The 12,361-nt window shown below is 45.3% G+C and overlaps 1 protein-coding gene across 1 annotated transcript; it reads left to right on the top strand.

Annotated features, from left to right (window-relative positions):
- Nucleotides 1-269: 269 nt before the first annotated feature.
- On the top strand, nucleotides 270-1,497 carry LOC137537794 (carbohydrate sulfotransferase 5-like). The gene has a single exon (XM_068259756.1). The coding sequence runs from the start codon at nucleotides 270-272 to the stop codon at nucleotides 1,428-1,430; it is 1,161 nt and encodes a 386-aa protein (XP_068115857.1). The 3' UTR covers nucleotides 1,431-1,497.
- Nucleotides 1,498-12,361: the final 10,864 nt, after the last annotated feature.

Raw genomic sequence — 12,361 nt, 5'->3', positions numbered from 1 at the left:
TTAATTCAAAACCTTTCAGCAACCCTCACTATGATGTAATATGACCTTGTTGAGAATGACAAAATACCAGCAATTGGCATTTTTTTTTATCATTTCAGGTTTGCTAGATGACTAAAGATATCTCCACCGAAGATGCTTGGAGATCTCTTGATGTTCATTTGTGAACCAGACCTATAACATTGTATCAATATTGTATCAACCTGTAACCCATACAGGGTGTTTTCTAACAATGTTTACCTCTTCTCTACAGGCACCCTAATTCATAAATCATGGGCAGGTTAAGAATTGCATTAGCTGTATTTGCTGTAGTTGGTATTTTTCAAACAATCCTCCTTTTCCTCAACTTGAATAAAAAAGTTCCACATTCCAGTCCAGAGGAGAAACCAAAGAAAGTCCACCTTCTGATTCTCTCCACCTGGAGGGCTGGCTCATCTCTGGTTGGCCAGTTCTTCAGCCAGCACCCTGATGTCTTCTTCCTGAAGGAGCCAACTTGGCATGTATGGAAGTCCTTGCCCTACAACAACGCCAATGCCCTTCACATGGCAGTGAGGGACTTAATCCGGTCAGTCTTCAGATGCGACATGTCTGTGTTTGATGCTTACATAGAAACTAGAAGTCATATATCAAATGTGTTTCACTGGGGCTCTAGTAGGGCCCTCTGTTCACCTCCATCATGCAGTGCCTTTTCCCGGAAGAGCATTATATCGAACATCGATTGTGAGAAACATTGCCGTGAGAGTCCCTTCAGTAAAGTGGAAGAGTCTTGTCATACCTATAGCCATGTTGTCCTCCAGGATGTTCGTATTCTTGACCTGAAAGTTCTACATTCTCTATTAAAAGATTCCAGATTAAACTTAAAGATTCTTCACATCGTGCGTGATCCTCGAGCTGTTGGTAAATCTCGTGACAAAATACAGTATGATCTCATGCGTGACAATGCGATTGTCCTTGGCTCAAACGATACAAAACTCATTGACAAAGACTTCAAAGTACTCGAAAAAATTTGTCAAAGCCAAGTTGACATATTCAAAAACAGCTACTTCAACCCCCCTCCTTTCCTTAAAGACCGTTACTTATTAATCAGGTACGAAGATGTGGTGAGAGAGACTTTGAAAACTGTAAAAGAGATGTATGATTTTGCAGGTCTAGAATTGACACAAGAATTAATATCTTGGGTCCAGGACATGACGCATGGCCCAAAGCAGCAGAAGCTGCATCCATTTGTTGTTTCGTCGCGGGATGCATTAAGTGTTTCTCAAGCTTGGAGGAGTGAACTGCCCTATAATAAAGTGAAATTGCTTCAGAAGATCTGCAGAGATGCTGTGGATGCTTTCCGTTATCAGAATATAGGTTCCGAGGATGAGCTGAAAGATCTTACCTTGGAGACTGTGCTACCAATGCGAAAAGAGGACTTTAAGTGGGAAGATTAGGATGAAACACTACAGAAATATTTTTGTCTACTGGAGTATGGTCATACCTGCCCTCCTTTAGTGGACTAAATAATTCATATAAGCAAATGGGAAAGTGCACTATGAGTTCATGAGTTTAAAAATCACTGCTTTTGGAAGTTTTACTCATCTGGGGCATCTTTCAGACCCTCATCTGGGGCTTCTTCCAGACCCCAGAAGTCTGTCAGTCTGTCAGTGCCCATGCCACAGTTCTGCTCTTCTTTAGGCCACCGGTACGCAGTGGCGGCTCCAGGAATTTTTTTAGGGGGTGCTATGCAGGTGCTGGACTAATTCCCGGGGGAGCTGACGACCTGCGGCGCGCTTCGCGCGCCGCGGCAAAAATGGGTGTGGCTGCAACCTGCGGCGCGCGAAGCGGCAAAAAAATGGGCGTGGTCATGACCGGATGAGGGCGGGGCTAGCTGTAATTTAAAGTGAACCCAGGGTGAGAGTGATATGGTGGCTGCCATATTTATTTCCTTTTAAACAATTCTAGTTGCCTGGCAGCCCTGCTGATCTATTTGGCTGTAGTAGTGAACTGAATTACACCAGAAACAAGCATGCAGCTAATCTTGTCAGTTCTGACAATATTGTCAGAAACCCCTGACCTGCTACATGCTTGTTCAGGGTCTATGGTTGAAAGAATTAGAGGCAGAGGACCAACACGGCAGCCAGGTAGTGTTGGGCGAACAGTGTTCGCCACTGTTCGGGTTCTGCAGAACATCACCCTGTTCGGGTGATGTTCGAGTTCGGCCGAACACCTGATGGTGTTCGGCCTTTTAAGTTCGGGTTCGCCCCGAACTTCTGTATGCCCCCGAACAGGGCCGAACAGGGCCCCTGTTCGGGCGAACAGGGCCCCTGTTCGGGCGAACAGGGCCCTGTTCGGCCGAACAGGCCGCAATACGGCCCCCCTATGGGGTCGCAGGCATAAGGGGGGAGCATGCCCCGATCGCGGGGGGGGTCGGAAATTCCCCCCACCCCCTCCGCTAGCGCTCCCCCCTCTGCCCGCTTCCCCATAAAAAAAGTTTAAATCAAGTTCAATAGTAGTGTACCTGGGCTGGTGGCATTGGCTGGCAGTGGAGTGAGGAGGAGGAGGAGTCCGAGTAGCAGAGTGACGTTGAGGCCGGGCAGCGGGCGGTTCAGCGCTAGTACCCTTGTGGTACTTCCGCCCTTTCTCTGACCTCACGTCCTCTGCATACGAGGGTACGCATCACGCGTACCCTCGTATGCGTCATCACGCAGAGGACGTGAGGTCAGAGAAAGGGCGGAAGTACCACAAGGGTACTAGCGCTGAACCGCCCGCTGCCCGGCCTCAACGTCACTCTGCTATTCGGACTCCTCCTCCTCCTCACTCCACTGCCAGCCAATGCCACCAGCCCAGGTACTATTGAACTTGATTTAAACTTTTTGTATGGGGAAGCGGGCAGAGGGGGGAGCGCTAGCGGAGGGGGTGGGGGGAATTTCCGACCCCCCCCCGCGACCGGGGCATGCTCCCCCCTTATGCCTGCGACCCCATAGGGCCCCCAAAATGGGCATGTTCGGGGGTCCCATTGACTCCCATTGAGTTCGGCGTTCGGGCCGAACATGCCGAACATCTGGCCCATGTTCGGCCTGTTCGGCCCGAACCCGAACATCCAGGTGTTCGCCCAACACTACAGCCAGGCAGCTGGTATTACTTATAAGGAGATAAATATGGCAGCCTCAATATTATTCTCACCTCGGGTTCCCTTTAAAAGTGCAACGCAAAGACAGAGGGCCCAAGTTTTGGTGACCCTTTCCCCAGAAAATTCACATAATTGTGCAGGTTTTCTCAAGAAAATACACGTAATGTGAGCAGATTTGAACAAAAAACATGTTCAATAACCCCAATATGCACAATCGGTAGCAGATATGACCCCAATACGCACAATCGGTAGCAGATATGACCCCAATATGCACAATCAGTAGCAGATATGACCCCAATATGCACAATCGGTAGCAGATATGACCCCAATATGCACAATCGGTAGCAGATATGACCCCAATATGCACAATCCGCAGCAGATATGACCCCAATATGCACAATCCGCAGCAGATATGACCCTAATATGCACAATCCGTAGCAGATATGACCCCAATATGCACAATCCGTAGCAGATATGATCCCAATAGGCACAATCCGTAGCAGAAATGACCCCAATATGCACAATCGGTAGCAGATATGACCCCAATATGCACAATCGGTAGCAGAAATGACCCCAATATGCACAATCGGTAGCAGAAATGGGAGCTAGTAAAAAAGGGCGCACAGGGATAGTGGACAAAAAGGGCGCCGCCATAGACTGCAATGCAAAATATCGGCTATTCGGCGCCCGGCAGGAAAAAAGGGCGCCCGAGAAATAGCGGTTACAGGGATCGTGGTAACTAAAGTTTTCGTTTACAGGATAAGGTTTATAACAATTATCGTTTACAAGTTCGTTTTGAGTTTGTGTTATACTTATTTTTACGTTTTTAAATTTCGCTTACATGAGTTTTACGTATTTTTTACGTTTTAAAATATCGCTTACAAAACTATAACCACTAAATTTTCGTTTACATTTCTTTTATCATTTAAAATTCGTTTTCATATGTATAATGCTTAAATACCGTTTCTCAGCCTGATTGTATTAGAAATGCATCGCTTTTGGTATTAACTTTGTTTTTACACTTATAATGTGTTGATTATAGTTAATAAAATATCGCCTTTAATATTACTGTTATTTTAAGATTTCTAATGCATACGTGATTGTAAGGCTATCTATTGTATTGTGTGTGTGTGTGTATATATATATATATATATATATATATATATATATATATATATATACATATATATACCTTTTTCTACTTATAATATTATTAATATATACGTGATTTTAGGGCTAGTTATTCTATTACAAATATATAAATTTTATTCATGTTATTTGTAGTGAAGTATTTTAAAGAGGATCTGTAACATGAAAAGATCCCCTGGGGGGTACTCACCTCGGGTGGGGGAAGCCTCCGGATCCTAATGAGGCTTCCCACGCCGTCCTCCATCCGTCAGGGGTCTCGCTGCAGCCCTCCGTGGAGCCCGTGCAGCGGTGACGTCAATATTTACCTTCCTGGCTCCTGCGCAGGCGCTCTGACGGCTGTCGGCTCCGAACTACACGGAAATACCTGATCGCCGTCGGATCTGCTCTACTGCGCAGGCGCAAGTTTCCTGCGCCTGCGCAGTAGAGCGGACCCGAATGAGATCGGGTATTTCCGTGTAGTTCGGAACGGAAAGCCGCCACAGCGCCCCCGCTGGAGCCTGCAAAGGTAAATATTGAACTGACAGTCGGCACAGTCGCCGGCTGTTCGGAGGGCTGCGGCGAGACCCCCGTGGGACAGAGGACGGCGTGGGAAGCCTCATTAGGATCCGGAGGCTTCCCCCACCCGAGGTGAGTACCCCTCAGGGGATCTTTTTAATGTTACAGAGTCTCTTTAAGGATTACATATATTATTGTTTATATGTGTTTAGCGTGTTTGTGCGGTGGGGACGGTTAGTTTTAGGCACCACCAGTGGTGTCTTAGGTTTAGGCACCACCAGGGAGATCTTAGGTTTAGGCACCACCAGGGGAGTCTTAGGTTTAGGCACCACCAGGGGGGTCTTAGGTTTAGGCACCACCAGGGCGGTCTTAGGTTTAGGCACCACCAGGGGAGTCTTAGGGTTAGGCACCACCAGGGGGGTCTTAGGTTTAGGCACCACCAGGGGGGTCTAGGGTTAGGGATAGGTACAGGGAGGGTTAGGTATAGTTACAGTGCAATATACACCACCAGGGGGGTGGTTAGGTTTAGACACCACCAGGGGAGTATTAGGTTTAGGCACCACCAGGGGAGTCTTAGGTTTAGGCACCACCAGGGGGGTCTTAGGTTTAGGCACCATCAGGGGAGTCTTAGGTTTAGGCACCAACAGGGGGGTCTTAGGTTTAGGCACCACCAGGGGGGTCTAGGGGTTAGGGATAGGTACAGGGAGGGCTCTGTATGAGAGTAAGGTTGCCTATAGTTACAGTACAATATATGTAATATATACAATTTATTACATTATGTGTATTTACACAAAGGGGGTTCTAGGTGTTAGGGATAGGGATAAGGAGAGATATCTGTGACCCTAAAGTTAGGTATAATTGCAGTAAAATACCTGTAAAATCTACCATTCTATTAGTATGCTTAATATATGTGTAAATATCGTTTTTGTTATAGACGCTATTTGACGTTTTATTTCAGAATTCGTTTACTGTTATAGACGGTATTTTGCCATTTCATTTCCGTTTATTTAACCTATTAAGCACTACATTATCGTTTATAACCTCTTAAACGAAAAATATGGTTTTGCATTCAAACTTACAATTTCGGCTACACCCCGCGCCCTTTTTTCCAGGTGCCCTTTTTTGATATACGCGCAGAAATGACCCCAATATGCACAATCCGTAGCAGATATGACCCCAATATGCACAATCCGTAGCAGATATGACCCCAATATGCACAATCCTTCCTCAGCAGTTTTGACCACAATCAGCACCACCTGAAAAAGAAAAGAAAAACCCATTTACTCACCTACAGCCAGAAGACCTTCTTTCCCGACCTCCTGTCCCGACCTCCTTGTGGCGCGCAGCGCCCGCGTGCCCACGATCCTCTTCCTTCCCGACGTCACGAGACTTCCTGCCTGCATGCTGAGGGCAGGGCTACGGGAAAATGGCCGCCCGAAGCCCTGCACTGCAGACTCGAAGTCTGCAGAACAGGGCTTCGGGTGGCCATCTTACCGTAGCCTCTTTTAGACGCCTGAAGTCAGTTCACTCCAGGGGGTGCTTTGGGGGTGCTTGGACAATTCTAGGGGCGTACGTTAAAAAGGGGCGCTGGGAAAAAAGGGCGCGGGGTTTTAAACGATAAGCATGGATAACGTTTAAAAATGTATTGTACTGTATTTCGTTTAAAATTAATGTTTTATAAAGTTCTAAATCATTAAATAATGTGCATTAAATCGGCAATTGTAAAAACGTTAATCTTTCGTTTAAATAGTGAAACGTATAATAACGTTTAAAATTTTTTTTACTAAGTAACCCTCCCTGTACCTACCCCTAACCCCTAGACCCCCCTGTTTATGCCTAAACCTAAGACCCCCCCTGTTGGTGCCTAAGTAACCCTCCCTGTACCTACCCCTAACCCCTAGACCCCCCTGTTAGTGCCTAAACCTAAGACCCCCCTGTTGGTGCCTAAACCTAAGACCCCCCTGTTGGTGCCTAAACCTAAGACCCCCCTGTTGGTGCCTAAACCTAAGACCCCCTGTTGGTGCCTAAACCTAAGACCCCCCTGGTGGTGCCTAAACCTAAGACCCACCTGTTGGTGCCTAAACCTAAGACCCCCCTGTTGGTGCCTAAACCTAAGACCCCCCTGTGATAAGCATTAATAACGTTTTTTAAAAACATATTGTGCGGTTTTTTCGTTTAAAAATAATGTAAAAAAAAAAAAAAAATTGTACTGTTTTTCGTTTAACCTCCTTGCCGGTCTAAAAAATCCGGCAAGGAGGCAGCGCCGCACATTTTTTTTTTTTTTTTTAAATCATGTAGCGAGCCAAGGGCTCGCTACATGATAGCCGCTAAGCGGCGGCATCCCCCCACCCACTCCGATCGCCTTCGGCGATCAGAGTATGCAGGGAATCCCGTTGAGAACAGGATTTCCTGCAGGGCTTCCCCGGTCGCCATGGCGACGGGGCGGGATGACGTCACCGACGTCATGGACGTCGGGACGTCATAGGGAATCCCGATCCGCCCCTCAACGCTGCCTGGCACTGATTGGCCAGGCAGCGCAGGGCTCTGAGGCGGGGGGGAGCGACTCGGCGCGGCAGATTGCGGCGGATCGGCGGCGAGCGGCGGCGATCGGAAGTTACAAGCAGCTAGCAAAGTGCTAGCTGCTTGTAACAAAAAAAAAATTATGCAAATCGGCCCAGCGGGGCCTGAGATATCCTCCTGCGCAGGTTACCCCGAGCTGAGCTCGGGATAACCGGCAAGGAGGTTAAAAATAATATTAAAAAATGTATAAATCATTAAATAATGTGTAATCATGAGAAGCAGTAATAAAACATTAAGTCTCCGGGCGCCGCTTTTAAAACGTTATTTTTCTCTGGCGCCCTTTTTTCCTATCGGGCGCCCATTAAACGATATTTATTATGGGAGTGAATGGCGGCGCCCGATTTGTCCACTAGCCTCCTGTGCCCTTTTTTACTGTTACCATTCTAGGGGGTGCTTGAGCACCCCCTTGCACCCCCCTGGCGCCGCCCCTGCCGGTACGCCCTCAGTAAGATCGCGACCCACGGCTGGGAAGGGATCTTCTGAATGGGCATGTCATGCACCTCTCATGATCGCCCATGGCTGGGAGCGCTCTGCACTTGTGCAGTTCACAAAGACTGCCGTTCCCAGCCACAGCCATCTGCCTGTGCTCCGCCCATCACACTTAAGAATCATTGCATCCACACACTGAGCAGAGGGTGGCCATCACTCCAGGTAGAGCCCATAAAAACTCTGGGTGCTTGTTTTATGCTGTGACATGTGAATGTGCATTTTAAATATTACTACAAATTATATGATGTTTACCTGTAAAGTATTCAAACCTTTAACATAATGGTATTGTTCATAATGAACTGTATAATGTGAGATAAATTAACCACTTGTGATTTTAGGACGTTAGTCTCATGTCCTAATTTGTCCTCCTGTAGATTCCAAAATGTGAGACCAACCAACGTATTGCACTGAAAACCGCCGCCACACCTCTCATGCACGTGTGCGAGCATCTGTTATAAAGTGAATCATTGCTGCTGTAGCAAATAGAAGCAATGATTCATTAAAAGTTTTTTTTTTTTAAATAAAGTTTACAAAGCCTTTTTTTTTTGTTGATTAAAGTGTCAGTGTCACATTCAAAAATAAAGTGAAGTGCTTACCCCTACCTAATTAACTCTTTGTCACCTATGATTGGCCTTAAAGAGGAACTCCAGTGAAAATAATGTAGTAAAAAAAGTGCTTCATTTTTTACCATAATTATGTATAAATGATTTAGTCAGTGTTTGCTCATTGTAAAATCTTTCCTCTCCCAGATTAACATTCTGACATTTATTACATGGTGACATTGTTACTGTGGGCAGGTTATTTAGCTGTTTCTAGCTGCTCTGTCTGTTACAGACAGCTAATAACAGCTATTTCCTGTCTCTGAACATTGTTACATTGTGGCAGTTTGCCAGCAGTATGCGGTATTCAGAGCCTCTTGTGGGAGGGGTTTCAGCACAAAATCAGTCACACAGCGCCCCCTGATGGTCTGTTTGTGAAAATCATTGTCTTTCTCATGTAAAATGGGGTATCAGCTACTGATTGGGAAAAAGTTTAATTCTTGGTTGGAGTTTCTCTTTAAGATTTGTGGACACCTGTAATGGCTACCATCCATAGCGATCAGATGAGATCGCTAGGGAGACAATTAGGGGCCTTAAAGTGTATCCGAGATGAAAAACTAACTATAACAAGTAACTTGTATATATATCTTATCTAAAGTTTAGATAGTTTACACAGCAAATCTAGCTGCACACAGCTTCAACAGTATATGATTGTTTCTTCCTGTGATACATGTTCTGTTTGTCACATTACACACAGACAAGCTGCTGTGCATCTCCAGCCCTCAGCCTGTGAAAACTTCACTCCCCTCTCCTCCTTTCTCCTCCCCTCTGCCTCTGAAATCTTTGGCTAGTAACACCTCCTCCTCCCCCTGCCCAGACTGAGCTCCCATAAGCCCTTGCTACATCTATTTCAAAGTGCCAAGGCACTGGAGAAGCTGTGGGCGAGGCTTGTTTAGTTTATAGGGGATTAGGGAATGAGAGTATTAAAAAAAAAGTATTGGGCTTAAAGCATTCCCTATAAACTATATGAAAGGAACACAATTATGCAATGAGTAAAAGTTTATCTTGGATCCACTTTAATGCAGTACAGATCCATCATTGTGCTGTTGACTAGCAATGTATCTGTACTTCTACTTATTTGTTTCCTGTTTTCTGCTAGGAAAGTGTTTTATAGTTAGAATTTCTTATCAGTGAGAGTCAAGACTAAGTCAGCCACTTACATACCTGATATTTAACTATTTCAGGCAGAGAAATAAAAAAAGGAACACAGCATAATTATGTGTGTGCTAGCCACTGTACATACCCATGTCTATTTCATCATATCACTTGTCACCTCGGGTATCCTTTAACCACTTAAGCCTATCTGGACGAACATTTTTGTCCAGACAGGCTGAGCGCACTCCCGCGGGCCGCCGGCCGTTAGTGCAGCGATCAATGAATGGGATTATAGATCCCATTCACTGATCAATGTCCCCCGCAGAAAAAACGATAGCCTCTTATTAGAGGCTACAGTTTTTCTAAGTGAAAAAAAGTTTCCCGTCTTCATACTTCTTCCTGGGAGCGAGATCGATCGCTCCCAGGACTTTTTGACTGTGGCCATCTTGTGGCCAAATAGTAAAACTACACCCACATCCATGTTTTATAAAAGAAATACATTATTTTACATGTAAAATCCCGTTTACCTCCCACACCAAAAATGTCCCAAATACATTTTTTAATAAAAAATAAATAAAAAAAATTACAATAATAAAAAAAAACATAAATAGTTACCTAAGGGTCTGAACTTTTTAAATATGCATGTCAAATGAGTATATTAATATTTAAATTAATAAATAATGGGCTTGTAAATAGTCATGGACGCAAATTCAAAAAAATGCACCTTTATTTCCAAATAAAATATCGGCGCCATACATTGTGATAGGGACAAATTTAAATGGTGTAATAAGCGGGACAAATGGGCAAGGGTTTTAATTACCGTAGCATGTATCAATTTCAAACTACAATGGACAAACACTGAGAAATAATGATTAATGATTTTTTTTCCATTTCTTTCTTAATATTCCTATTAAAATGGATTTAGAATAAATTAATTCTTAGCAAGATGTATCACCCCAAAAAAGCTTAATTGGTGACGGAAAAAACAAGATATAGATCAATTCATTGTGATGAGTAGTGATAAGGTTATTAGCGAATGCATGGGAGGTAAGAGTTGCTCAGATGCAAAAAAACAAACAAAAACAAAAAAACAACCCTGCGGGCTTAAAGGGACACTTAAGTCAAACAAACAAAAATGAGTTTTACTCACCTAGGGCTTCCAATAGCCCCCTGCAGCTGTCCGGTGCCCTCGGCGTCTCCCTCAGATCCTCCTGGCCCCGCCGGCAGCCACTTCTTGTTTCGGTGACAGGAGCTGACAGCCTGGGGACGCGAGTGATTTTTCGCGTTCCCAGACACATTAGCACCCTCTATGCTGCTATATGGTATATGATATATGCTATAGCAGCATAGATGACGCTATTGTGGCCAGGAACGCAAAGAATCACTCGCGTCCCCAGCCTGTCAGCTCCTGTCACTGAAACAGGAAGCGGCTGCCGGCGGGGCCAGGAGGATCGGAGGGAGACGGCGAGGGCACCGGACAGCTGCAGGGGGCTATTGGAAGCCCCAGGTGAGTAAAACTCATTTTTTTTGTTTGACTTAAGTGTCCATTTAAGTGGGTAATAAAGTTATTTGTGTATCAACAGCTACACAACTGAAATGGCAAAATAGTCAGGAATCTTAAAACAAACTGAGCACCTGTATTTTTTTCCCCTTTTTTGAATGAACCTTCCCATTAGGTAGGTTTGTTATAGTTTGCCATTGTGAGGTTGGGGGGAGGGGTGGTGAGTAGCATTACTCAATCAGGGGGGGCTGCTCCTGTGGCCTCTGGTCTGTATGGAGGTTGCCATCTTCTCCATGGTGAGCACACAATGCCTTATTTTTGTTTTCCTGGCAGCGGTGTGCCCCCACGCACACCACAATTGCATGCTGGGAGATGTAATTCACTGATACGAGTACATCTCTTTTGAATTAGTGTGCACTATATTTTCTGTTTTATTTATCTATCAAATCAGCATTTGGACAGCTATTGGCTGATAATGGATGTCTATAGGAATACATGTAAATAGCGGCATTCACCTTCTGGAATGGCCTCCCCTAATGTTGACAAGATGCAGCAACTGCTAGGAAAAAAAAAAAGGGCTTATTCTAATTCCAAGAAATCGCTGGTCACATATTCATGGTATATAACATAAACACAGCTAGTGGTAGAATGGGGTCAGCGGAATCGTATACACACAACTCTGCTAGTTTGTTTTATTGTCAGACTGTGGCTTTGTGGCCTGCAGTAATGCATTTTCATAACTGATATGCAGGGGCGTAGCAATAGGGGGTGCAGAGGTAGCGACCGCATCGGGGCCCTTGGGCTAGAGGGGCTCCGAAGGGCCCTCCCTTAACTACAGAATTAGCTCTCTATTGGTCCTATGCTCATAATAATGACTTCTGTAGATACTTTGGATAGTAGTAATCATTAACAAACTGTTCCCCATCCCCTTCTTGCACCTCTGACACTGTAGTTGCCCTTGGCAGGTTTTGGTGCGCCGTATAAATTGTTATGTATAGAGTGCTTGGGGGGCCCCATTGTAAAACTTGCATCGGGGCCCACAGCTCCTTAGCTACGCCACTGCTGATATGTATGTACCTTCTAAGGCAGAGGGCCACGGCCCACTGCCGGGCCGCCAGCTGCTCTGAGCTGGGCCATCTGTCATCACAGTGCAGAGAGAGCCGTCTGCAGCCGTTGTTACTGCTGCCACCTAGTGTTTGTTATTTGTAAATGCAGCATGCTTTCTGTCTGTACAGACACCAGGTGGCAGCAGTGAGGATGACTGGGACGCTCTGGTCTTTTGTCAGTAGAGATGGGAAGTCCGGATCTTTTCAATGATTCGGATGATTCTAATCGGATCATTGA

This window comes from Hyperolius riggenbachi, chromosome 11, assembly GCF_040937935.1.
Source record: "Hyperolius riggenbachi isolate aHypRig1 chromosome 11, aHypRig1.pri, whole genome shotgun sequence".
Lineage (NCBI taxonomy): Eukaryota > Metazoa > Chordata > Amphibia > Anura > Hyperoliidae > Hyperolius > Hyperolius riggenbachi.
This window is presented reverse-complemented; position numbering and strand designations above follow the sequence as displayed.

Coding starts and splice junctions, on each gene's coding strand:
- LOC137537794 (XM_068259756.1), top strand. CDS start 270: ATGGGCAGGTTAAGAATTGCATTAGCTGTATTTGCTGTAGTTGGTATT.